The 27840-nt window shown below is 41.6% G+C and overlaps 2 protein-coding genes across 3 annotated transcripts in view; one reads left to right on the top strand and one right to left on the bottom strand.

Moving 5' to 3' along the window:
• Positions 1 to 1461: 1461 nt before the first annotated feature.
• On the top strand, positions 1462 to 14751 carry TBPL1 (TATA-box binding protein like 1). Of its 2 annotated transcripts, none has more exons than XM_030236043.2 (7): positions 1462 to 1642; positions 7356 to 7542; positions 8176 to 8258; positions 9191 to 9254; positions 11008 to 11111; positions 11211 to 11305; positions 14223 to 14751. In XM_030236043.2, exons 2-7 carry the CDS (start codon positions 7408 to 7410, stop codon positions 14291 to 14293), a joined length of 552 nt encoding a protein of 183 aa, XP_030091903.1. In that variant the 5' UTR covers positions 1462 to 1642; positions 7356 to 7407; the 3' UTR covers positions 14294 to 14751. The 2 variants fall into 2 exon arrangements, with proteins under 2 accessions (XP_030091903.1, XP_018775448.2); XM_018919903.3 differs by lacking the exon at positions 1462 to 1642 and adding an exon at positions 2110 to 2254.
• A 6182-nt stretch (positions 14752 to 20933) lies between these two features.
• Positions 20934 to 27840, bottom strand: part of SLC2A12 (solute carrier family 2 member 12) — a 30980-nt gene continuing 24073 nt past the window's right edge. Inside the window, exons 3-5 of the mRNA XM_009095236.4 lie at positions 25181 to 25303; positions 22878 to 23010; positions 20934 to 21549 (exon numbers count right to left, since the gene is read on the bottom strand). Coding sequence (XP_009093484.1) covers positions 21453 to 21549; positions 22878 to 23010; positions 25181 to 25303 — 353 coding nt within the window. The 3' untranslated portion in view covers positions 20934 to 21452. The remainder of the gene's footprint in view (positions 21550 to 22877; positions 23011 to 25180; positions 25304 to 27840) is intronic.

Below are 27840 nucleotides of genomic sequence, written 5' to 3'. Positions count from 1 at the left end.
TCTGAACTATGGTAAATTTAGAATCCTGGTTTCCAAAACCAGGCCTTGCTTGCCTGCGTTCACCCGCAGGCGGGGGATCCGTGTCTGTAGGAAGCCACAGGGTGGCAGCGCTGCCCCACGCCGGAGTGCAACCAGCCTGGGAACGGGAGAGCCAAACCATGTCCTCGCAGCTGATTTGAAGAGAGAATTTGAAATATTTATTTTTGACAAGCGAACCTAGTCAAGCATTTCAATGATTAAACTGAATCTAGCAGAAGAAAACATGCCAACTCCAAAGAATTCAAAATTTAAATTTCATACTGTTCCTTCTATCCTGATTAAAGCTATTTTGCTACCACATCACATAAGCAAAGTACATAATTACAGAACCTCAGTTTCAGAAAATTTTCCGTTCAGTGAATACTCTGCAGTACACCCATATAAATATACAAATATATAATTTTCATATAAAGACCAATATTCTTTCTAAATTTGAAGTCAACTTGACATCTGTTTCATTCGTCAGTCTGGGTGTTGCAGGCACATTCCTGGGACTCCCATGTGAAGTACAACAGCTTTTCCAAGAGAAAATATAAGCGTAACTAACTGAAAGGTAGTTCATCACATGCTCTTCTCCCTACAGACAGCACAGGTGGGACAGTGACAGATTTAGAGGACCATCCCGGACAGAGCGAACCAGTGCCATGCAGGCACCCACACTGTGTCCACATGTCCCATTCTGTCTGCCCTCTAAGCGTGCACCATGCAGTGACCAGAGTCCTGCTGCAGTGCAGCATGCACGAATGGAGCAGCAATACGGCAGCGAGCTGTTGCAGCGAGCCCCGCTGCCCTGCTGGCTCCTGTCAGACCAAGGCTGAACGCTCGGTTCAGTCAGAGAGTGTGTGCAGTAGCCAGGCCAGAGACCAAGGGGCTGCAGCAAGCTGAAGGGGTGTCAAGGCCAGCGCCCCACAGAAATGCCTCGTTCGTGCCACCAGGGTTCACAGCGTCCGAGCCGAACACTGCGTCAGCTCTCCAGCGGCTCCACTGGCAAAGGCGCTGCCTCGGATGTGGCCGAGCTGAAGCCTGTTATCAGTTCTACAAGCTTTAGGACACGAAACAATGGCAGAAACCGATGCACAGGAAGTTCCAGCTGAACATGAGGAAGAACTTCTTTACTGTGCGGCTGATCGCGCACTGGAACAGATTGTCCAGAGACGTTGAGGAGTCTCCCTCACCGGAGACACTCAAGAACCGTCTGGACACAATCCTGTGCCATGTGCTCTGAACGACCCTTGCTTGAGCAGGGAGGTCGGACCGAATGATCCACTGTGGTCCCTTCAGACGTGCCCCGCTCTGCGATTCCGCGCGGAGCCGCGCACAGCGGGCCCGTCCTGGGGCGTACCGCGGCTCCGGGGGCGGCGGACGACAGCGGAAGCGCTGCAAGCGCGGCCCTCTCCGTCCCCTCCTCCCTCCCTCCCTCCCGCCGCCGCGACTTCCGGCGGCCGCTCTAGCCGCGCCGCGTCTATGCCCGCGGCGCTGGGGGATGTTTATTGTCGCGGGGAGTCGGCTCAGCAACCGGAACGCCGCCGGGCGACCGGCACCCAGTGACCGGCACCGCGCTGCGCCCTGCCCTGCCCCGCCCCGACCGCCGCCCGCCCGCACGGTAACGGCCGCCGCCCGCCGACGGGCCGCGCTCCTCCTCCTCCTGCTCCCCCTCGCCGCCGTCTCGGGTCCGCGGGCCCGGCCGCAGCCGCCGCCGCCGTTGAGCCCCCGCGTCCTGTCCCTCTCCCCCGCCGCCCCTGCCCGGCCGAGGTGAGGGAGGCCGCGCGGGGCCTCCCCCGCCTCGCCGCGGCCCTGCCGGTGCCTCCCGCTGCGGTGCCGATCGCGCCCGGGGCAGCAGGGCGTGCGTGGCCGGAGCCGCCGGGGCAGGGAGAGGGAGGAAGGGGCAGGGCATCCTGCGGGGGAACGGCCCGTTTCGCGGCCGGCCCGCGCCCGGCCCCGAGGGCTTTGTGGCGGCCCAGTGCCCTGCGGCGGCCGATGCCCGCACAAGCCGGCGCTGCTGAGCGGCGGAGCTCGGCGTGGCCAGGCCGCCTTGCTGCCTGCGCTTTGTTTGTGCCGTGCTGGCCGCACAAGTTTCGGGCTGGGGTTGAGGGGAGAGAAGAAATAGTTGTTGACCAGAGCGTTGTGACGCTGGCGCATGTAGGTCTTTGAGTGGGATTCCCAGCAGCGGGAATAGGAAGGGTACTCGTGCTTCTTCAGCTGGGACGCGCAATTGGTAAAAATGTTTTTGACTGGGAGGGGGTGAGAAGCTTACCCGTTGCCTTAAAATATTTTGTTACAGCTAAACATTTTTTCTTTTCTTACAACGTTTCATCATGTTGGAATGTCCACCGAACTTGTTGGTTCAGACTTTTGTCATACTTACAATGATTTTCCACATATTATAAAGACCAAAAGGATTCTTCTTAATGGTTGGCATTCAAGTATTCCTGCATGTTCTAAGGGAAAGATGGCACAAACTTGAGTTCAAGTGCATCTTGCTTTGAATATGAATGGACCTTTTGATGAGAGAAAGATTTGAGGAAAATGGAGTGTAATTAATTATTTAAAATATGCTTTCTTGTCTTGCTCTATATACTCTTTGGTTTTATTCTTGCAAATGGATTTGTGTTGGACGATCCTATGGAGATGCAGTAGGCTTATCCAAGAGCAGGGTTGGTGTCCTACTTGCTTATGATATAGCTGGTATTATCACTCTCTGCATGGATCTAATTGAACAAATCCCTGCTTTGATACTGGCTTTGCACATATTTGAAAATTTTCTCCCCCAAAATATAAATAGTCATGATTCTGCAAATCCTGAAAGGTGAGAACAGTAGCTTCAAGATGGCCTTTTGCTTTAGGCACAGTTTAACATGCCATTGCAACAGAAAGTAAAAGCATGCACCACTAGCTCAGTGCCTGGAACTGAGAAAGTTGTTTGGAGCAGAGGATGTTCTGCACAGACAATAGTAACTATGTTGCTCTTGTGTTCAGAGAGTCATTCACCAGCCTCTGTGATCTTACTGTGCTTAGGAATTCCAGCAGATTTCAGAGGTGTGTCACCTCCAGCGTTCCATATGGACCTGTTTCCTGAGGGGCTGAACACAAATCTTTAAAAGTACATTTTCAGTGGAAGGATGTAATCATCTCTCCCCATTCCTGGCAGACTTTATTTATTCTCCATTCTCATATGGAAACGTCCTGTAGAAGTTCATGTTAACTTCTTCAAAGATGCCTTTCAGGCATTAGTTTGACAAATGTCTACTGGCACAGTAGTGACCAATATCCCTTCAGCTGGGCTGATGGAATTCTTTGTGGAGTTGGTCAGTTTGTGAGCTGCTTTGGAGAAAGGTTAAAAATAACCAGTAAAAGTTGCTTATACTTAAGCTGATGGTGAAGAAGGTGTTTATTAAACTGTTCTGACATTAACATAACCATTGTTAGATATCTACCATCTACCTTTATAGCTCTGAGTTTCTTGGATCAAAGGTAGTCAAGAGCTTAAAATAATACTATGTTTATATCCCCATCCCAAGTGCCTTTCCTTTTTCTTTGATGACGGTGCTGTGGTTGGTTTGGAACTTTCTGAAGACAGACTGCTGGCTTTTTTAAGATTGTAAGATTTCCGTGCAGGGTGTTTTGTCTTCACGTGTGTTTACAGAGTATCTAAAATAGTGTGTCTATGATTCTAACAGTGGATGTAGAGGTAATGCTTTAAGAACTTCAGTGTTCATTCCCCCTTCCAAAGTATTTCTTATTCTGTGGAGTTTCTCTAATTTCAGAGTAGGATACATTACAGTGTCAAATATCCTTGCATTAGCTTTTGTTGTTGTTTTTATTTTTGTGTTATCATGCTTAATCTAGCTACTTTTTTTTTTCCTTTTTTATTTTTTTTTTTCCTCTTAGGGTAATATTTCAGATTTATCCCTGAAATCTATGTTGAAAAGAAAGAATGATCCTCTAAAATTTCCCTGATAAAACAAAATAATGCAAACTTCTGCAGAGAGGTATTTCAGCTTGTTTCTTCTGTCAGGATAGATTGTGTTAAGCAGGCGCAAAACAATTTGAAATCAAAGTTAGCTAGTTTCTTGTGTTGGAGAAAGTCAAATGAAGTACATAATCTAAAAGAAATGCTGTACATGTAGACAAATTATTTTCAAATTTAGCCTATTATTAAATTAGCATTAGCTGGCAAAACATAATTTTAGAAATGAGATTTAGACTGCCAAAATTCTACAGTTCAGATGAGAGAACTTTCAAAGGGCAAAATTAATCAACAAAACCTAAGCTGAGCTCAATTTAAGCATTTGCAAATCCAGAACTGGAAAGAACCTGATGTTTGGTTTCTAGTCAGCCTCTCTGTTCTGCGAGTGTAACTGCATAAGTATGGAATATAAATAGGCTTATAAGTAAGGAGCACTATTTTCCCCATTTTGCAGAACAAAAAATGGAAATGCAGAAATTCAAGTTTTGGGAAATAACAGTCAGTGGTACAGTACTGTCTATGAATTGCAGAGAATACAAGAGACAGCTGGGAAAGAGGAGGATCAGAATGTTCCAGCTGGTCATGCTTGCTGGAGATACGTGTAATAAGAGCAGTATCTTTCTTTCTTGGACGTTGTTAGACCTTTTTCGCAAATATGTTCTTCAGATTAATTATTTTTTTAATGTAGTCCATGTATTTCTATTTTTTGGGAAAGTTTAAGTTGCTTTTGTTCTCATGGTTCCTCTGAAGTTATTTAAGGCTTCTGAAAGAAAGGTAACAGGACATCATCTCTGTAGCTTTTTTTTCCCCTTTTTGCAAGTAAGGTGTGAGACATTAAAATGAATGCTTAAATCAAAGACTGTGATGTGTTAATGCTTACTTACTGCTTGATCACGAGTATCCAAGCCTAGAAACATTTTGATTTGCCCAATCTTTCCAAACCAAGCCTTAAAAGAGTTTTAAGGTTGTATTTGTATGCTTACTAGGAACGGGTGTGTTCAAAATGACTGGCATAATATATAGAAGTTGAAATTAAAAAGCCTCTCCCTTAGTGTCTGTTGTCTTGAGCTTTCAGAACATGGCTAATTAAAATGGAGGCACACCACTGTAATCTGTGTAATTTTTCTCATCTTAATATCTATGCAAGTAGATTGTACTTCTAACCAAGATACATTGTAACTGCTGAAAACATCCTTACTGACAGCTCCATAGCTGCTTTTTTTTGCCTTAATAATAGATCTTTTCCTTTTAAATTGTAATTTTCCTCTCTTTTCAACCACTTTTTCCTTTGTTCTGAATGAGCATGTGACTTTTCTCCCTGGATCTTTTTAAGATGAGCCATGTTTTATGGGGACATTATCATAAAATACTATGGTTTGCTTAGATGTTAGCAATCTTTCGGTGGTGTTATGCACAACTCTGATGTTCTTTCAGATTGTAGATAGAGACTGAGTGTGCCAGCAGATGCTTGCTGATAACTGGGAGATGCTGCTGATTGGAGGTATCTTGCTGACAATCTTTCCTGGGTTCCAGTAAGAGCCCGGAGTTGAAGCCAGGGTGGAAAACAAATGCCTCTCAGAAGATGCCACGGGTCCCAGCTCTGTGCTGGCCCTGCCTGCATGCCATTCAAAATCTGCACATGTGCTATCTTTGGCTCTGGTGCCATAAATTACTTTCCCAATCTGTAGTAGTCCATCAAAACCAGATGGGATAAGTAATTTCTAACTTTGAGGATTCATGTAATTTTTGGTTCAATAAAAAAGATTTAAAAAGGGATCTGGGAGTACTAATTAGTTACTGTTTGTTCTCTTCTTTGCCTGCATTCCCTCCACCCCCACATATAACCTTTGATTTTTATGTTTTCCTCTTGCTGTTTCTTCATCTCTTTTCTGTATTATCATCCATCTTGCCTTTTCTTATATTGGACAAGCCAACAATTACAGAATCATTCTTTCAGCAGGGAACAAGCTGCAGAGTGTAAGCAGGAACCACCACAGCAGCTGACTCAGTACGTTGTGCACATCTGCCATGTAGTTTTTTACTTCTGTGTTGTCAGTCAGCGGTAGTCAAAGATGCACCTTGAGTTCTCCATTACAGGCTATGTCATGATGTTTAGGAAGGCAAAGTCAGATGAAAATACTGATAATAGCATTAATGTTGTATCTTGAAGATTTTTAATATAGAACATAAGGCGAAAACATTGGAAGTGATATAAATACATCATAGTCTGTTAGGTATGTTATTATTCTTGATGCACAATGTCGTGCTTCTTCCACGGCAGTGACCATGCAGAGAATTTCACAGATGTGACAGGTTTTTGGGGTTTTTTTCCTTTGCTTTCTTTTTTTTTTATTTTGGATGAAATACTGCTAAAAGATTTATGTAAGTCCTTTTCACTGTGTACCAATGATCGTGCTCTTGTCCCTTCTAATTTCTTCACCTGAGATCTATTTGAGATGCCTGCTGTCTTGGCTTTGTATGGTTCCAGAAGAGATGTCAGGTGTTCTTGGGCTGGGATGAGTGGTAGCCCAGCTGCTGGAGTTAGGATTCTCTTTCCCAGCTGAGGTGTGTGTGAGGAGTGTTGTCTTTGATGAGCATGGATGCTTCCTGGGTGCCTTAGGTTTGCAGTGCATGCACTGGGCAGCCATCCCATGCCTTCGCCGTTACCCGTGCTTTTCCTCAGGAGCATTCCATCTCACTCTGCCTGTACAAAGCCTTCCTGTGGGCAGTGCAGACAGTCAGCCCAGGCTGCTGCTGCCACCAGGACATTTTGTGTAGCTTGCTTTAAGCTATTATTGGGAGAGATAGGCCAAGAGTGCTGGATGAAGATGGGAAAGCTGTGGTAGCAGGCTGTCTACAGACTGCTGTTTGTGTAACCGGTATTAGTTCAAAGTTATTCATAGGCTCATCCATCCATTCCATCACTAATGTCAAACTGTTCAGAATTATCAACTTCAGCAGTCAGAGAAGTGTATTTTCCTGAGGTGTCTAATGACATCCTCAAATGAGCTGAGGAAAGATTATACACTGGAGCTATGGAAGAAGTTTCAGTAATCTTTACAGTGTCTTAATATACTTAGGAAAAATTGTAGCATATTTAACTGGCAATTTAAAATTCTCTTATATATGTGTGTCTATGTACTTCATTTCTGTTAAGTCTGGCTTTGAACAAGTTACCTCCTATTTTCGAGCACAAAGGATGCAGACCTCTCCCCTCCCCTCACTTTGTTAAATGAGTCAGAATGTAGTGACTTCTGCTTCTTGTCTCTTTTAAGGGGCAAATGTATACAATGGCATTAACAGGCAATTTTCTATTGGGATATTTAATTTTATCATTTTTCCTTCTCAGGATGTGATCTTCGTGGTGAACTGGTGGGAAAATTGAGTTGTAAATCACCCCAATGGATGCAGACAGTGATGTTGCACTGGACATTTTAATCACAAATGTAGTGTGTGTTTTTAGAACAAGATGTCATTTAAACTTGAGGAAGATTGCATTAGAGGGAGCAAATGTGATATACAAGCGTGATGTTGGGGTAAGAGATTCAGCATACCAATTATCTGTTTTTAGAAATGTTCCTTAAGCTAAACATTCTTCTGCCTAGTGTCTGTGTATGGTGGATATGGTGGAGAAAAGCAGAATTTTCTTTCTCCATTTTTTAGGTATTTAGATATTTAGTTACTAATACATTACTTGTACAGAAATGGGAGTGTTGAAATGCTGTTGCAGGAGACAGCACTTGGTCAGGTGAATATTGGGTACAAGGTATGTGATGAGGCCTCTTACACCTCAGGGATTGTCTTGCCTCCCAAAATTTGATGGCTGTGTCAAGAAAATACATCTTGTTAGGGAGTCAGCAATGTCAAATCACTGTAATAAGAAAAGAAATCGGCATGGTGCTTGTAGTTTTCAGCTTTTTATTCAGGGAAAAATACCTTCATTTAATCTATTCTGTGTACACTGAGTCATTGGGTATTTCATGCTTATTTTGCTCTTCTCGGGAGCTAGGCTTTTTAAATACTGAAAGAGATGAAGGAGCAGTTCAAGCCTATCAAAACAAAAGGGAGTTTTTGTGTAACTTTAGTTGATTTGGGTAACAGGTAATTTTTTTTTCTAGTATAAAATTGAATTACTGCTAATTTCCTATTTTTCTACTTTTCTATTTTAGAAGGTTTTAATGAAGCTTAGGAAACCTAGGATTACGGCCACAATTTGGTCCTCAGGAAAAGTTATTTGCACAGGAGCCACAAGGTGAGTTCATGAAGATTATTTCTCTGCCTCTAAATCCTTGTGTATTTTAAAATGCAGCATTGTAAATGAAGAAGAGGTGGTACTTGCTGCTGCTTAGATCGGCTCACACTGGATCACATGTAGATCCTTGTCAAGCTATATATTTGGTAGGAAGTTTTCCATGTGAAGTGTTTGTGTCAGGCTGAAATCTTAAACAACATCAATTTAGCCTTCTTGGGAGAACAGCAGGGAAAACTGCCTTGTTAAGAAAATCCTAAAGAGATTTGAGAAGCCTTTAGGAATTCTGTGTGTTTAGCTAGAAGCTGAGACTTGGGAAGGGATGACCTTTCCTGAGGATATGTCTTTATTTTTTTAAAAAAACCCCACCTGAATTTAATCAAGTTTTAAAGTGTTGAGGGACTCAAAAGAAGCAAAGCAGACTCTCAGTTCAGAGACATCTGACACTCACTAAACTCTTAAGAGCTGGATTCCTTTAAGATATGTTTGCATTTTGAAGTAAGGATAAGGTAAGGTAAAATAGTAAATTTGCATTCTTTCTGTGTATGATCTCTGTTCCAAAATTAAAAAGGATTGTTCTGGCTGTTAACTCCAGACTACCCATGATCTTATTTATCTGTTAAGGGTACTTAAAATCATGTGTGATTAAAACATGTCTCTCACTTCAGCTTGAGCCAAGATATCCTGCAAATAGGGCATGAAGGACTCCATTGGAATGTCTGTGTAGTTGAAATGTAATACTTACATTAGGATGAAGTAAAGGCTGTCCATGAGATCGAGGTTGATGTGCTACATTATATAATGGTTCATCTTGTAGTCTCAGTAGCTATTGTGGTGTGTGTGTGTGTGTGTGTGTGTGTGTGTGTGTGTGTGTGTGTGCACAGCTATATACTCTATTTCTGCTAATGCTAAATCCTTTTCTTTCTCCTTTATAGTGAAGAAGAAGCTAAATTTGGTGCCAGACGACTAGCTCGTAGTCTACAGAAACTAGGTTTTCAGGTAATTCTGATGAAAAAGGACTTGCATGATTCAAGCAATGCTGGTTTTTTTAGAAAGAAACAAAGAAGAGGGAGCATAATGATTTAGCAGTTAATGTGTTTTCACTCAAATGGCCCTTTTGTGTAGGAATACATTTTCCAGATGCTGGTTAAAGAGAAGCTGTTTTGTTTTGTGGATTTGAGTTTTGTTTGGCAGCTCAGAGCGGTGCTTCTTCACTGGATAATGAACAACAAAATTTGTTTAATATATGAACATATGTGTCTTAGATAGAATTTACAATGTCTCAAAAGATTTATTTGGAAAATGCTGAAACTTTACTGTAATTTGAACATAATTTTCACTCATTTCTAATGGAATAGCAGATCCATTTCCATCTGAATAAGGGCAAGTTTGAGCTTCTTAAACTAAAGAGGAAGGGAGAAAAGTGCTCCTGCACTGTCATGTTGCACAGCTGGAAATGTGCCAAATAAAATACTTAGGACAGGAAACACCCTCATTTATCTGGGTTTGGGTTAACATTACGAGTCAGAAACACCACTTGCATTTCATAGTAAGGGTTGAAAAACAGCAACATAAACCACTTTAAATTACACTATTTGGTGCTCTAAAACTTCCTGATAGTCTGTTGTGCTGTTTACACACAGTTTCAATTTAGGGACAGACAATTAAATAGACACAGCAGCTGTCATTTTCAGGCAGAGACTACATTTGATTATAGTACATAAATGCAGTGGTGGTAGCCTATGCTGGTAATGCTACATCAGACCCCAGCTAAAGTGTGACACTCCTACTGTCACAAATGTGTACTTTGAACCCAGCCCTTTAAAGCTGGAATGAAATGTTAAGGCAGTGAGGTGCCCAGTACTTCCAGGGTGGACACACCAAGTTTTGTCATAAAGTGAACAGTTTGTATTTTGAAGATTAAGTTGATTTAAGGCTAAGTTGCTTTTTTCTAGCTATCTTTCTAACTGTCTTTCCAACTATCTTTCTAATATCTAAGAAGTGTACATTGAACGAGAATGGCCATTTAAAGTTTAGGCAACCTCAGAAAATGAGCAGAAGTTTCCCCAGTGACATTGCCAACACTGACCTGTCAGCAGTGCGGTTTCTTTGTATAGCAGTTGTCTGTTGGCTATTTTGTTATCATCCAATGTTGTCATCTACCATAGGGTAGAGAATAACTGAAAGTTATTCAAATAGTTTGAGTTTGGTTTCAGAAAGTTACAGAGTAGAAAACCAGTTTGCTCTACTTGCTGCTGGACATTTAAAGCAAAACAGTTGTCACCTTTTTTCTTATTCTTAGCTTTAATCCAAATGATATATAGCAACAAGGCATTAAAGAAGTTTGCAACAATATTTAAGCTTTTTCTCTGCTTACTTTGATGTTCCATGAGCTGTTAAATTTAGTTTATTTTCAGTGGGGAGGTGTTTAGTACATCAGTTTGAGTTCCATCTGTGTCTCATCCTTTAACTGTACTAAAACCATACTGCTGTAGTGACCATGATAAAACTGTGAGGTATCTAGTTCAGCAGTTACTCCACCACAGAAGGATAATGTAAATGTTCTGAGTCCATTAAGTACTCTTTAGATGCCTATTGGAAAAGTATCAGTCTCAAGATTCTAATTTTGACTCATCAAAATATTCTAAGTAGTAGCCTTGTCTTTTTTTTTTTTTTTTTTTTTTTTTTTGCAACCCATGCATCTGACTTGCTGTAAATTCTAATGTCTTTTTTTCCTGTCTCTTTTGAAAAGGTAATTTTCACAGATTTTAAAGTTGTGAATGTTTTAGCAGTGTGCAACATGCCCTTTGAGATAAGATTGCCAGAATTTACGAAGAATAACAGACCTCATGCGAGGTACGTAGGATTTTAAAGAATTTTAGTCCTGGACTACTTCTTAAATTTTTATTTTTCAGTTCTAGATCTCTCTTTTTTACTTTTCATTTTGTTTTCTAGTTATGAACCAGAACTTCATCCTGCCGTGTGTTACAGAATAAAATCTCTCAGAGCTACCTTACAGATTTTTTCCACAGGCAGTATCACAGTTACAGGTATTTTAATGTCAAAAAATAAATATTTAACTTGTTGGGAATATTTAACTTTAGAGACAGTAGGTTTGGGAAAGGAAGATTTTTAAAACAGTCAAACGATTATGTTGAAAGGATTTAGTTTCCCTGTGCTAGCACCTAGTTTGTTTTTGAGTGAAAGTGCCAGAAGAGTTGTAGAGAAAGTGTTATTATTGCTAGGTTCAAAAATTATTTAGACTGAATGTACACAGTCTGTTTTTTTAATGAAACCAAAAGTAAGGTAGCACTTAAGAATGCAGGTAATTATTGTTTATTTAAATATTTGAAATTTCTTCCTTTTTTTATTCCATTTGTAGAGATATTAACTACACTGCATTTAGCATTAACATCCCTTTCATAAATACATATTTCCAAACTGCAGATTTATGGAAACTCTTAGAATAGTATAGCACTTTGTATAGTATAGCATAAATGAAGCTGACCAATATTTACAGTTCTTCAGACTTGTGCTCTCTTTTTTTAAAGCTCAGCTAAGGGAACAACCATTGAATCACAAGCATCAGTGATTTTTCCCATGTAATCAGAGACATGGTTGTCCTGGGTCTTGGAGAGGCTAGCAATTTTTTCTTCTCTCTTCATCATTTTCATTTTTCATTCTCTTTTCTGTTTGCTTGTGAGATGTCCACCACCAGTGTCCAGGTACAAGAAGTCAGTTTATCAGAGAATACATGTTAAAATGGTACAAAACAAAAAAAAACCATTTTATGTCACATTAGCAGGAGTTATGTCTTGCAGTTGTTAGAGCTCAGTTGCTGGTTCAGAAGCTGAGTAAGGATTTTTTTTTTATTTTCACATCTTAATTCAAATGCCTATGTTTATTCAGAACATTTCCCACAAATATTGGAAACAGTGTTTTCTAAAGAAGACAAACTTCCATCAGATTCAGTAATATAAAAATGAAGGGCTAAAAAGTACTTCAAGATTGCAGTATATGTTTGGAACGGTGCAACTGGTCTAGCCAAAACTCAAAACTAAATTTAAAATAAATAAGAAGCAGTATCACTGCAGTAATAAAAAGCTCCCAGCATGTCTTGTCAGCCTCCTAATGAGATTCAGCTTCTCTGTAAGATTCTTATTACTTCATTGCTTACAAAATCACTTCCATATTTTTAGAATTTTCCTTTCAAACAAGAAGGTAAATATGGTAAACATAGAAGTTTTGCATCCTTCTAGTTTAGTTGCTGCAGTGAATTTGAAAAATTAACTCAGACCTCTGTCGATTTTCTAGGCTTCTGCTTTGCCTCTCTTCTAGAAAAAAAAAAGTCTTAAGTCTTATGCTTCTTATTATAAAAATTATTTAAATTACTTTTCAGCCATAGTGCACTCCTTCTCAAGTGTGTTCAGATGAAGTTTCCTTTAAAGATTCATGTTTCTGTAGTACTAGTACTTGTAATAATACCTCTGCCTCAGAGAATTTTGAGATACATAATTAGAAATATTACGAAAACCCAGGAAGGTGAGTTCTTGTCATGAGACAAGTATAAAAAGATCTTGTTACTTTCTTAAAAGACGATAAAAATCACTAGGATGTAATAGAAAGAAGTATTGTTTCTTTAACTCCAAAATGAAAAATGAGGGGGTTGTTTAGGGGGATTGTGTTGTTTTGTTTTGTTTTGTTTTGTTTTGTTTTTTTCCTTCTCTTATATGCCCTAGAATCATGATCCAGTTTTTCCATCTCTTCATCTTTAGAGAGAGTAGCATTTTTTTGCTGGAACTATTTGCCTGCTCATATTCTCACTCTTTGAAGGCTTCTCCTTTCCTGAGAACTTTCTTTTCTAATAGCAGCCAAATTTAAGGAGGGTGCAGTATCTACCCAGAAGACGAGGCTTGTTTTAGCTGGGTGCTTCACTTAACCAGTTTGAAAATATAGGAAGAATCCTGTTCTTGTCCATTTGCTTTCTGACTGAGCATGTAAAACAATAATTACTTTAGTAACTTATGCTTCAGTTATTGCTTTTGGGAGTAATTTTGAACAGTTCTCTATACTTGGAAGAAACTTCTGACGTCTAAAGTGGGGTTACAAAACCCCTGCATTCCTAGTCATCAAAGTATATGAGAAATTGCTGTTCTCCTTTACCTGCATCACCAAACTTCTATCCAGAATTTAAATCTTCCAGGAGGTTACTGCTCACTTATTTGCAATCTTAATTTTTCATTGGCTAAAGTGGTCTCGTACTACTAGCAGGCATTGCTAGGTCATTTTTCATTTTCTTTGCCTGAATACTCACAGATCATGTTAGATAACCTTCACATGCTTCATTCTGAGGTGATAAAACCATTCCCTGGCTTGCAGGTTTTGTCCTGAGATCAATGGTGAAGCTATTTGCAGAACCTGGGATAGAAAGTAATAGTCTGTAATTTTTAAACCTATAATAACCTTGCTTGAAATGTACTTCAGTTAAATCCAGCATTGTTTAACAGTAGCTTTTGTTGGTAGGTTTTTAAAGCAAGAGCAAAGAGCAGCTAGGCTTGAAGAAATACAAACTCCTAGATTGACATAAGTAAAAGAACTAATTTTACCTCTGCCACTCAGCCTCTTCTCTGGGCTGTTTAAGCCAGTAAATAGAAAATCAGCCAAGTTGTTATGAAATTAAATGACAGAATTATCAGTATTATTTGATTGTAAGCTCTCCATTGACAAATGTAGAATATCTTGCAGATTTACAAGAAAAGACTTTCACATGAAAGGCGATCAGAGAAGATCTGTAAAGTTAGGAGAAATGGGGGAGAACTTGTTATTGTCTGTGGTATGAGGTTGTGATTGCTAATAATATTAAGATTTTTTTAAAGGTACTGTTATTATTTTAATTTCTGATTCCTTGAATTTTCTCTTCCTACTGCCTTTTTTTTTTTTTTTTTTTTTTTTTTAACTGTGTCTTAGGGCCAAACGTAAAGGCTGTTGCCAGTGCTGTGGAACAGATTTATCCATTCGTGTTTGAAAGCAGGAAATAAATTTTGTAATTCACCACTTGATGGTTAGGTTCCCTAACCAAGCACCTTCAAAGACTGCTGCACATTGGACTAAAAGCAAAAAGGAAAACTGGACCAACCATAGCAGAGGAATACAGACTGTCTTACTTGCTCATGGCCACAGTATAGACTCCAGTTCTTTCGGATTTTTCTCTTAACAGTGCTGTATTGTAAAAACGGAAGTTTACAAGATATGAAATTGCTGCTTTTAAAAAGACATTCTATTTATTTTTGCAGTAATTTCTGTGTATTCATAAGCAAAGCTGTCACGATGTGCACTACCTTTAAGACATTTTTTTTTAGCTTGAGCTTGTGTTTTATTTGTGAATAGTCTTTTACATTTTTGTATGCTGAATATTGGGCACCAAAGAAGCTGTAAAAGTTATCTTTTTCACCTGATGAATGTGCACAAATAAAAGTTTGGAAAATATTTCTCTTCATACCTGTTCTGTTATAGTCCTTCCCTTTTTATATTACAATTAAAATTGTATAGTTGCAAATTAATTTGAAACAATGTAAGAATAGTCTTTTGCTGATACCTTCTGTTTCTGTTTGTAGTATGTGTAAAACTTTGTGCTTGGGCTAGATTGAAATCTATAGTAGTTACGTATGTTTATCTGAGGATGAAATTTGGTTTGTTCCCAGTTCTCTTAACTACGTGCTAGACTTCAAGTATTTTCTTGTTGTTACATGAAGAGAAGACGTTTCTAAATATAAAGATCTACAGCAAGTGTTTTCCTGTAGATGAATCGTAGAATATGCTGAGTTGGAAGGGAGCCATCAGGATCACCGAGTCCAACTCCTGGCCCTGTGCATGACACCCCAAGAGTCACACCCTGTGCCTGAGAGCAGTGTCCAAACACTTCTTGAACTCTGTCAGGCTGGTGCTGTCACCATTTCCTTGGGGAGCCTGTTCCAGTGTCCAACCTCTGGGTGAAAAACTTTTTCCTGATACCTGTCCTAAACCTCCTCTGGCTCAGCTTCACGCTGTTTCCTCAAGTCCTCTCACTGGTCACGAGAGTGAAGGAGATCGGTACCTGCCCTTCTGCTTCCCCTCTTGAGGATGGTGAAGACCACAATGAGGTCTTTCCTCAGTCTCCTCTTCTCCAAGCTGAACAAACCAAGTGACCTCAGACCCTCATAAAACTTCCCCTCCAGACCCTTCACCATCCTTGTGGCCCGCCCTTGGACACTGTCTGATAGCTTAATTATGTTATCAACTTATGAAGCTACTGTAGAAAAAACAACTGCCTTGTCCACCTACTCAATGCAAAAGAAAAAATTTAAATGTGAACTTCAGGAAAATTGTTGTGCTTCAACTGGAGAAGATGTTGTGGTCACTCTAATCCAGCCCCAGCCTCTTGCTGAACAATTAACACAGACCTTTTCTACACTCTTCTTACTGTATACTGTTTTGATGACAGGAGCTGCCAACAAGCAGTGAAGCTTGATTCTGGCATGTATTATTATTGGTATTAATCTTGGACTTGGAAGCCAGTAGATGTTTCTCTCAGTAAGTGCACATTTGAAGCAGAAGAGAGGTGAATGCTTAAAAGTAACTGCAAATGCTACTTTTAAAAAGATACAATAAATATGTATAAATGTATGTATGTCTTTTTTCCCTATCTCACTGAAGAGAAATGTAACGCTGCTCTTGCTTGCTGCAGGTAATGTTCAGTCCTAGGGGGTGCTAAAAATAGTAAACTGAGCTGTTACTGTACCAGAAATCACAGCTTCCAAAGAAAGGTGGAAGAACAACTGGAGGAAGCAAATGCCAGATTACGGATTTCATCTGCCTGATGCGGCCATGTAGAACTTGGGGCTGTCCATAGTGACTTTGTGCAGAAAGTATGTAAAGGAAGGAATAGTATGGGAGATGCTTCACCAAATCCCCTCAGAACAAAAAGAAACAAAACTTTGCCATAAGTTGTAAGTAGTATGTTCATAAATGCCTTTTGGAACTCTGTAGGTGTCAGAGAATGGTTTGGGTCAGAAGGGACCTTCCAGACTATCTAGTTCCAGCCCCCTGCTATGGGCAGGGACACCTTCCACTAAACCAGGTTGCTCAAAGCCCCATCCAGCCTGGCCTCGAACACACCCAAAGATGGGGCATCCACAACTCCGGGAATCTGTTCCAGTGCCTCACCATCCTCACAGTAAAGAATTTCTTCCTTATACCTAATCTAAATTTACCCTCTTTTGGTTTAAAGCTGCTCCTCCTTGTCCTGTCACCACATGCCCTTGTAAAATGTCCCTCTCCATCTTTCTTAGAGGTTACCTTTGGGAGTAGCAAGTTGCAGTTAGGTCTTCTCTTTTCCAGATGAACAATTCCAATTCTCTCAGCCTTTCCTCATAGGACCTGTATTCTATCCCTCTCATCATCTTGGTGGCCTCTGGACTCATTCCAGCTGGTCCATGTCCTTTCTGTGCTGGGACCCCAGAGTTGGATGTAGCACTGCAGGTCGGGCCTCACCAGAGCAGAGGTGCAGAACCCCCTCCCTCACCCTGCTGGCCACACTGCTTGGATGCAGCCCAGGATACAGTTGGCTCTCTGGGACCCAAGTGCACATGTGCACTGGGTCATGTCCAACCTCTCACCCACCAGAACCCCCCAAGTCCTGGGCAGGGCTGCTCTTGGTCTGTTCATTCCCAGCCTGTGTTGACACCAGGGGTTGCCTGGACCCAGGTGCAGCACCAGGTTAAACCCCTTGTTAAACCACGTGAGATTTGCATGGGCCCACTTCTTGAGCTTCTAAGAGGGCTTATAACCATGAAATTATGAATTTGAGTTCAACAGTCAGGGAATTCAATATAACACACTATATGTAGCAAAGCTTGCTAGTTTTCCAGTTTATGTCAAATAATGTGAACCTTGGCGCTCCTGACATAAAAAAGGATTTTGTGCATAGTCAAAGAGCAATGAACAAACCACCATTAGGGAGCACTAGTTATTATTGTTACAATTTTAAAAAGGAAAAAGCAGAACATATTTGAACAATGAACAAAATTGTAATAGGTTTTGAGGGACAAAGTGTAGTCCCAAACTGATGAATGAAGATTTGGCCATTACAACTACAATAGCTGTTGTAGATTAGGCTTGCCTCTTTGAATCAAATTACAAAGCTCTTGAGTGCTACCAGTGAATATCTGGAGCTTTTATGAAGCATATGTGTCTCCTAAATTTATCTGTGGAGAAAGAGGAACATTTTGCTTTGTTAGTACTGTCACGTAGTGTGAAATCTGTCTCAGAATAAAAATGAAAGCTAATAATGAGCTGCAAAGTATTAAAATGGGCACTGGTTCTTTTGAAGTGCTGCCTAGATCCATGCTAGCAGTTTGAAGCCTTTGTAACAATCCATAACAGAGCCAAAAAGCACACTACCGAACTTGCAGAGTAGTATTGAAGAGAATAATAGCAAATAAAAGATCCCTTGAAATGTGTGCCCACCAGTCCTTCTAGTTCTAAGGGAGCCTCAAACTGTGAAAACTACATTTAAAACCTCTGATGATGAAGGGCATCTGCTGGTGTATGCTTATTCTCAGGGTTATCACTCCTTTTCCTACTGCTCTGAATAGGTAGGTCCCTACCTCAGTTTGGAATAGGCCTTGCTGCTGATGCCTTCTTCTGTGTGTGCACACAGCCCCCCTTTCCCATCGGCACCAGCTGGCATTTGCTCCTTGGCTGTGTTGTGCTGCCTCCACCCAGGCTCTGGCCACCAACTCCTCCATGCTCAATAGGAGACCTAGGCCAGACAGTGTGTCCCAGTTCGATGGCTCTCACCTCCAGTGTGAGGAGCAGTGCTTTGGATAAACTTACCTGTCAATCAATCGTCTCTTCCTCAGTGACCCTGTTTCCTAGAGCACTGTTCATCTGTCCCTGGTTTCTCCATGTGGATCCCATGCAAAACTCCCCTCAGTGCTCAGCTGTAGCACTCGCAGCGCCATAAAAAGTTCATTTCACATTCTTTAGAGAGAAGGGTTGGTTCTATTTATACACCCCACTAAGGGCAGTAGATTGATAACTCTGACTCATTGCTGGCTTGTGGGTTGTCACAGCTACTGGAACTTTTCCTGCTGTTTCTAGCACCATTTTATCATTATCTGACTTGCAGTTAGTGTTACCAGAGAAATTTGTGCTTTCGTTTTGAGAATTGTCTGCTGCTTTTTTCAGAGATTTGCAAAGTTTTGAATTCCAACCCAGTCTTTCCCGGCTTAGTGTTGCCTGCATATTTAATAAGCATATTCTGTTCTGTAATCCAGTCCATTGATGAAGATACTGAATAATTTTAGATCTGGGACAGATTTCTCTGTGGAGTGCTTCAGAGATCTAGGGATGTGATTTGTGAAATGTATCCTTTTTTCCCTTGAATTTTCATAGTCGATGAGATGGTGAGTGCCAGCTCTGTGTCACCAGATGTGCAGGCTTTGTTATAAAAGACTGTACAATCATGGCTACATTTATAGGTTATATAAGGCTAACTCTGTAGGACTACAATTGAGACCGTAGTTATAATGATTTTAAAAGTCCTTGACTACAGCATCATCACATGTAGGAGTTATCTGAAGGTCTATCACTGTCTCATCAGTAAAACCAGTATTGAAACTATCCTTCTTCAGGAATATGGCATTTTTATTTATTTGTCTCAGCACTAAACAGGTGTGGATAGGAAGAGTTTAGAAGAGTTTGCAATGATCCTAAAACCTGTAAACTGGGGAGACAATTTCTATGGTATGTTCTGAGTTAAATTTGGTTTTGTAAGAACATTCAGAAAATTTATTACAGCAGAGGTTTTTCTGGGAAGCTGCAATGCTGAGAAAAATTTTGCAGAAGCCCCTTTCACTAAATACAATGTAATAGAATTTAAAAGCCAGTACAGGCTTGGACTGTGTGTGCAAACATCTGCTATCTGGAGGCAGCTATCAGAAAACAGTACCAGCCAGAGCAAATGTGGATGCAAAAGGAAATGCAAATAGTCCACTACCTGGTAAAGTCCTGTATCAGGAAATAGATTAATTTCCTGCAATATAGTCTTAAAATACAGTAATACTAAATATTACTGGATTTAATCCCAGGCAGGTGTTAGTATAAGAATTATATTGGCAGCATACCTGAAAGACTACCCAGAGTCACCTTAATATTTCTCATTCTGAAGCTGACTCAGTAGAATGCATGATACTGATAACTGTCCTCCAGCATAAACGTGAAGCAGGTAAAGAGATTTTCATAGACATCAGTGCTATAAAGTTCAGGCTTTCATCCTGAGGTAGTTAAATTTTCAGTGACTTCAGGCAAAAAATGGCCTTGGCTTCAATAGGTTTTTTTTCAGGTTTTGAACATGAGCTCACTGTCTTGACTAGACTTGTGCATATAAATTTGTGATGTCAGTATCTAGAAGTGCGACCATGTGAGAATCTGAGCAGAACTGATCTGCTTTGCTCAGAAGTAAAACTTAATTTGTGTCAGTAAGTCACTTTTCCTTCAGTGCAGAATACAGCCAGGTGGTTTTAATGCTATGAGACAGCAAATAAAGTGGGATCATGTGCTTGGTTCAAACTAGTATCTGCACTCCAGCTGACGCTGTCAGTCTTCCAGCTGCCTCAATGAAGTGCTGGAAGAAATGCCACTTTGTGGCCACAGAGACAGCCAACATGCTTTTAAAGCATGCTTTGGTTTTGTTTTCTTTAAACAAAGAATCATTTATTTATGTGCTAATATATATTTATCTACTGATCACTCTAACAACATCTATTAACCCACTAAGAAAAAAATACCAATGTTCTTTTATGGGATCCATATGGATAACCCTTTGTATAGACTTGTAAGTACTTCAGGATACGCCTACTAAGCAGTAACCAAGAATTTGACATAATTTATGATCTGCAGGGATTACAGATCCTTCCTGAACTCCCTGTGTGCTGCCATGTACCACACAATTCTCACTTTCTGAGTCCAAAAGCCAAAGTGTGCCCTGTGTTAAGAAATAAATTTATTTTGGCATCAACTCTGGTACCTTTAATTTCTGACTTTCCCGGAAATGAGGACAAAGAAATCCTCTCTCCTCTTCTGCAAATCATAGAATCAATAGGGTTAGAAATGAGCTCCAATATCATTGAGTTCAGTCTTTGATTAACCACAGCACTAAGTGCCACATCCAGTCATGTCTTGAATGCTTCCAGAGATGATGACTCCACCACCTCCCTGGGCAGCCCATCCCAATGCTTAACTGCCCTTTCAGTGAAAAAATTCTTCCAGATACCCAGCCTGAACCTTACCTGGTGCAACTTGAGGCCATTTCCTCTCAACCTGTCACTGATTGCCTGGGAGAACAGGCCTACTCCCACCTGGCTACAATGTCTTTTCAGCTAATTGAAGACAGTGATGCATTTAATGTCCCACATTAAACAATCTGACAATGTTTTCTGAGGAGTATTTCCTAGGTCACTGGATCCTGATCCTACTGAGAAATGTATGTAAAATTCCTCTTACAAGCTGACTGTACTCTGCACTACAAATAATTAAGTTCAGCTGAACAAGATCATTTTTTAAATGTTGTTAAACTGAATCCTAAATTAATTTATAAAAAGTTTACACCAGTAGTTCTGCACTAATGTCATCCTTTGGATTCCATAGTTGTCTATTTTTGGACATAGTATTGGACATAGCAATTTTTCCATACCTTTGTTTTCCCTAACTTACTGACAGAGAGTTCACTCTTTTCCGACTTAGCCTAAACAGACCTGTCTTTGGTAGGCTCCTCCTGTTGAGACTCTTTCTTCTCCCTGGAACTCTGATTCTTCTTTGCACTTCTTCCAGACTGAACTGTCATTGAATATGAATAGGAGAATCGTGTGCAATATTCCAATTTCCATTCACCTCCTGAATGCAAGAGGTAATCTCAGGGGATCTGAGGGATGCTGGTTTGAAACAGACAGAGTCTAGATTTCCAGTTACTTGTAAACTATAACAACCTTTAATGTTGGCTGTAAACTGCCACTGAAAGAAGTTCTACCAAGAAATAAAAGAGAGAATATCTTGTGCATAATAACAATACCACATGTCCCATAAGAGTGTGAGCATCGCAGAGCATTTTCCTTTGTTTTAATCAGTCTTTTGGTGAAGGCTGCTTTGCTTGCTCCGCGTCTAGTAGAGTTGCTCTTTCTCTCTCTTGTCAAGTTCCACGGGCACCAGTTTCTCTCTGCGCTGGCTCACCACGCACAAGGGCGTCCTCACGTATTTCCTGCAGAAGCACAAAACCCGCACGCCTTGGCCACTGCAGGCGGCCGGCAGCGCGCTCTCCTTGCGGCACACACCGAGGGCAGGGATGGGGGCCCGGCAGGACGGCAGAGCGCACCCCGGAGAGACACCACAGCGCCCGGGATGCCCCGGGATGGATGCCCCGGGTTGGATACCCCGGGTTGGATGCCCCGGGATGGATACCCCGGGATGGATGCCCCGGGATGTCCTGGAGGGAGGCTGCGGCGGCTGCCGGCGCTGCCCCGCCTGCCCGCTCGGGGGCGGCCCCGCCGCACGCTCGGCCCGCAGCGCCCGCACAGCGCCGCTCCGGCTCCGGCTCCGGCAGGGATGGGTGCCTTTCCCTAGCAGGAGGGGAAGGCACAGCCCGAGGGCCAGCGGCAGCACTGTGGTTAGCCCGTAAAATAATTAGTCTATAAACAAGTTCCTCCACGCCTGGCTGAGTTGCAAATATTCTCCTGTAAGCTAAAAAGTACAGGACCACACTAAGATGTTCACATGTTAATTACTTTAACTGCCAAAATAAAGTATCTAGACTCATAGTTAGTTTAGGTCAAAAAAGGCCTCTGAAATCATCAAGTCCAGCTGTTATCTGAACACTGCTATCTTCACCATGACACCATGTCCCCAAGTACCAGATCTAGATAATTTCTGAACATCTCCAGGGGTGTTGATTTCCACCACTTCCGAGGGAAGACTCTTCCAACACCTTACCACCCTTTCAGTAAAGAATTTTTTCCAAATATCCAATTTAAGCCTCCCCTGATGCAATTTGAGACCCTTTCTTCTTGTCCTGTCACTTTTTGCTTAGGAGAAGAGACTGACCTTCACCTGTCTACAGCATTTAGTAAAGAAACAAGAAAAGCTCATCTACAACAGCTATCCAAATCCACATGGAGCCTTGAAGCAACATCCAGAAAAAGCCAATCTGAAATACAGGATCTCTCCCTCCCATTTTCTGCATGCAATCCAAAACACACAGTCATAAATGCAAGATCAGAGTCACCCTTCCATCCAGGAATGCCAGACAGCAAAAGTGCTGGGGAGCTAGGCTTGGCTGCAGCTCCTCAAAGGGGTGTTCAAAACCCACCTTGCCTTTAGGGCCAGTCCTTCAGCACCAACAAAATGTTTGGTTGGCTGCTGAGATCAAAATGTGCAAGCTCAAGCCTTGAGAGAATCAGAATTTTCTTTCACTTTCCTTTTTTTCCCAATAGTTTCCTGTTTTTCAATAGTTTCTTTTTTTTCCAATATGTGGTGCTGAAAGGCTTTGTCCCTCTGGCACTTGGAGGATGCAGTCCCATGCTTGGTACTTACTGTTTAGCTAGTTCCATGGATATTTGCTCCAAAGAGCATCCTTTTGTCTCTGGTATAAACATGATAACAAAAGCCAGTGATGCTAGACTCATTATTGTGTAAATGAAGCACACCCAGGACAAGCCAATGAGCTCTACAAAGAAAGAAAACATATCTTTTTTAATTTTCAAACACTGCAATTTTTCTTCCTGTTGCTGTATTTTATAGGATACAGCCCCTAATGCACAGAAGTTAGAAAGAAGCCAGGCTGCTATTCTTAGCTCACATATATTGAAGAAGAAGAGTGGCTTTGCTTTTTCTAATACTCCTTATGAAAGAAAATTAACAAGTTCATATTGGTCCACTTAGCATGAACCTATTGGTTTATTTTATTTGCAATCATTCTGCATGAAAACAGTGAGTAGCCATTGTTACTGGTTTGTGGGAAGGCAGTGGGGATCATGAGTGCCTTGGATTTTTGCCTGGGTCTGGTATTGGTGCACATTCTTTCTTGGAGTAAATCCAAGCATTTTTCACACTATTACAGTTGTCTCCAGCTAATCCTCCCCACCTGTCAGTGCCCAGCATTTCCACTGCAAGTCATGTGTGCTGTGCCAGGAAGTGATCCAAGAGTGAACTCTTACTGGGGCCATCCAAGAACTAGTGCTTTTCTGAGCCTACAGTCCAGGGGCAGGTAGGTCCTGGGGCCGAGGGACGCACTCTGCAGCCACTGCAAAGTAAAGCGTGTACAAACCCAACAGTGTGCTGCAGCCCCCTGGGCAGCTGAGACATTTGCCAGATAAACCCGGGCACTTGAGACATTTGCAAGTTGTGTCATGAGCTGAAAATTGCAGCTGAAGCTTCTGATCCAGCTGGCACCTATGTGCAGATGCTGCTGGCCACTGTGACCTCCACGTGTATTAATTTGACAATAGAATTCCCAATCCTGCCTTTCTGCCATAGATGAGGAATGCATATTTTCCTGTACTTACACTTCCATAAATCCAGATTAGACCCAGTTAAGCCAAGGGAGTTACTGGGGCTTTACAATCTTTGAAACTGAGACCAGGATAACAGAGAGATGTACATTAACAAGTAATGCTGCAAGACAGGAGGGGACTTCCCAGTGAAACAGCTGACACTGAGCACCTGAGATCTGCATCAGGTGGTTTTGCAGACATATCCTTAGGAATAACTCAAGTCTGGTCCAAGAACTGAGCAAGTGTTGGCAGCCAGACTGCCTGCAATGTATTTTCTTGTTTGGCTTTGTCCAAAAGCTTGTGCAGTGCAGGAGTGCAGTTCTGTGATGCAAACTGATGGGCAGTGAGTGGGAGTAACTGGATGGTTTCCTTTTGAGGAAGTCCCTTGATCCAATTAAAGTGACAGTGTGAGCACAGTGAACTTTACCTGTCATATTTTTCCTAGTTTTCATCAAGATAGTACTCAGGATGGAGGATGTGGTTTTTTCCTTTCTCTCTCTCTTGCTTTTTTTTTTTTTTTGAAAGAAAATGCAAATGGTAAAATCCATTTTAGAAACAGATCACACTCATTTTCAAATCTGTCTTGAAAAACATCAAAGAGGGTGAAAACTACCTTGACTTTTTGTGAGTTGACTGTCTGCCTCTGGTGGAGAGTAATACACACTTAAGGGAAACCTGGAATTTCTACTCTAATATATTTTGATTTTCAGCACGTATTTTTGTCACAATAAGACTGAAAACTTAAATGTGTAAAGCCTCATATAATATAAAATTAGAAAAATTAATTTGCTAATCAATAAATTTCAGCATTTAACCTTCCCATTTGATTATTGTCACATTAGAAGTCATATATGGTAGTCTTCTAGTTTCTTACATTCAAGTGTGAAAGACTTTAACCTCACAATGACATTTTCTCTAAAGAAAATTTTCTGAAAGCCAAGACATTCCTGTGAAAAGGAATGAATTAAATGGGATTGTGTTTAAAAATGTCTGATCAGAATAGCTGTGGTCTGATCTAGAACAGAACTTGCATTGATTTCAGAAGATGCAGGACTTAATCCTAAACATTATGTATTTTCAGCCTACCAAGGCAATGGTGTTTTTAAGACCTGAGTTTCACAGCCTGTGGAGTGGATGTGCAAGGTCTGACAGCCAGCAGTGTGGGGCTGACTTTACTGGCACAAACAAAGATGTGGTGGGAACAGTGAAGTTACACCAACACCTAAACAGAGACCTTGTCTCCTGGGCTTTCACAGCTGCAGTTTTAGCAATGCTTTTGTATAAGAGAGACTTATTTTGCCCACGAGGAGAATATCAACTTGGAAGGACACAGAGAAATCTTACCAGTTACAGTCAAAAACGTCAAGGAGATGAGGAGGTTTATACCCCAGTTCATGCTAGATGTCAAAGCCATGGCCCGTCCTCTGATCCCACCAGGGAAAATTTCACTCAGGACCAACCAGGACACTGAAATACAAGGAAAGAAAATGTTTCTTTGGAAGGATGACTCTCCTTGCTGTAAGTCTAGGTAGTCCATGGATTCAGACAAGGGTACCTGAAAGAATAAGTTGATTTTCAGGAGGCTAGGTTTGTAAGGACCCACGCTCTGCAGGCAGCATGTGCAGCAATCAGCATCACCTCAGGTCACCATCCCTTCATCCCTGCCCAGTGGGTGCCTGAGCCAGTGACAGGTGGCACTGGACTGGAGAGGTGAGCTCTGACTGCACATCTGGGTATGAAAGCAAGTTCTAACTAAATAACTCTCGAGTGACATATCACTAATGGAAGTGGGGCAGCAAACCAAAGCAATCTTCAGCCTCAGAGGGGCACTGTGTGTTCATGCTACCTTATAAATCAACCTGCCACACTGAACTATGCTTGCTATTCCAGCTCTCTGCTCCACATAAATGAGATTGCTGAGGTATAAATGAAGAGAGAGGGACTGATTTTTGACTCCTTCATATCACGCCACACCACACCACAGGTGATCTAAATGCTGGTGCTGCTAGCTCCCAAAAGCAAATTCAGACATGAAGAGCTGGCTGTGTAATCACCATGAGAGCAAGAGAAAAAAAAAAAGACATATTTTTGTACTGTTCCTGATTATCAGAAAACAAATGAACAAGAACCCATACACAAACAAACCCAAAGCCCAGCCAAAAACCTGCTCCAGCCTCTCCTTTTGATGACAAGCAAAATGCATTAGCAAGAGGTTGCTGTGTGGAGAGGTTGTGGGTTAGCAGGTGACTGGCACAAAAGCAGCAAGGTACACATGGATGAGCTGTGTCTTCAGGCCCTTGGCCTTTATAAATCTCTCATCTGTGCTGTTATTTCTGCAAAATGACAGGAGTTTACTCAGAACACTTGCACTGGGCAGTCTAAAAGATACGTTTTAAAACCAAGCTCCTGTATGTCCAAGTGTGTTTCACTGGTAAAGGTAGGGAAAAAAAAGGTACTCCAGGAGGAAACTAAAAAGGACTAGCTGAAATGGGAAAACACCCCATGAGTTTAGAGTCAACACAGCAGATTTGAGCAAATTCTAGATTTCTTAGTATCATAGATTTGAATTTTTTTTTTTTGTGGACCTAGCCCAGATTTTTATATTTCTTGAAGAAAAATTTAAAAAGCTTCACTCCCACCATGGGAGTGACCCAGAAGACTGACAATTTTTTTACAGAGACTGGAGACCACACTTCGTAATGCCCTAACCCTGTTTGACATAGTCAAGTGGCCGTAACACAGCCGCCACATCTAACAGCAGCCACAGAGAAGCTTTTATTTCTTCTTTTTTTTTTTTTTTTTAATAACTTGGATCACATCAAGCTTTAACACACTTGCTGCTGACAAGACAAACATTGCTGTAAAGAAGCACCCTTGGTGCATTCTGTGATGTACCTACAGACCAGCCAGGAGCAAAGAAGAAGCGAACTGACTTCCCAGTCAGGTGTCATTCCCTGCCAAGCCAGCGAGCCCTGCACCTGAGCAAAGCCATGGGGATGTCATGATTGTATTTAGCACACCCTCAGCACCAGGGCTACTGAAACTAGTATTGTTAGTCACAACACTTCAGTACCTGAAAAGCAAAGCAGCAAGAAAGAAGAGGCAAAGGAGCCGTTCTGAGGTGTGCATTCACAGTCCCTGCAGCTCATCTCCACAGGACGGCCTGCCAGCCACCACACAAGCTCAGCTGCAAAGTGTTACACATCCAAAACTGGCAAATGGGATATTTACCATCACATTAGACTTAAAATAAAGGTTGAAAGAATCCAAACCCACTTTCTGCTGGGCATAGACCAACCTCCAGGAACAACGAGTGCTCTGGGCACTGGAGGATGGCTCATGCTGCAGCTGAAATGTGTAGCACCACAGCAACTGCAATACCATGCAGTTTTCCAGTGACAGACTGGCCCTTTCAGCCTAACTGAGAATTTGAATCGTTGTTGTTTTCCTGTTAAGAAACCAAAATACTTGAGGATCTGCATCAGCTGTAATAGTGGTTAGCTGCTTTTATTGCAACCACTTATTTAGTGTAGACAGATGCCACCAAAACACCAGGACTGTTCTTCGAGTCTGCTGATGGTAGCTACAGCCACTGGCATGGCCCTGACTTTTGCTTAGCTGGCAAGGAGCAGATAGACTCATTCCCCAGGGAGAAAGAGCAGTTGTAGAAATCTGACACTACAGTCTGTTTACTCCTTTCCCCAAGCTGAAGCAGCAATAACCATCGATTCTTTGCTTTTAGCACCTCTCTGGGATTGTGTTTACTATTTGTACCTTCGCCAAAAAGCAGCAGCTGCTGTAGGTATGGCAGGGATGTGACTTGCTGTGGGGAAGCCAGCAGCTAGGTTCAGGCTCCCATTGATAATGATTGCTGCTGCCTTCTGTGCTGTGCACACAACCACAGACATTTAACCTCCAAGCTGCCAAGGTCGCTGCCAAACCACCCGTGTGCTCTGCCTTCACCAGCCTAAGCAGTGGCATTCTACAGGGGAAAAGAGGATCCA

Source organism: Serinus canaria, chromosome 3 (genome assembly GCF_022539315.1).
Source record: "Serinus canaria isolate serCan28SL12 chromosome 3, serCan2020, whole genome shotgun sequence".
Classification (NCBI taxonomy): domain Eukaryota; kingdom Metazoa; phylum Chordata; class Aves; order Passeriformes; family Fringillidae; genus Serinus; species Serinus canaria.
The sequence above is the reverse complement of the archived record's forward strand: the minus strand, read 5'-3'. Positions and strand labels throughout refer to the sequence as shown.

Excerpts from the sequence above, each read along its gene's own strand:
- TBPL1 (XM_030236043.2), top strand. The coding sequence starts at position 7,408 with ATGGATGCAGACAGTGATGTTGCACTGGACATTTTAATCACAAATGTA. Across the intron at positions 9,255-11,007 it reads TACAGAAACTAGGTTTTCAG|GTAATTTTCACAGATTTTAA; the intron begins GTAATTCTGATG and ends TCTTTTGAAAAG. Across the intron at positions 11,306-14,222 it reads AGGCAGTATCACAGTTACAG|GGCCAAACGTAAAGGCTGTT; the intron begins GTATTTTAATGT and ends ACTGTGTCTTAG.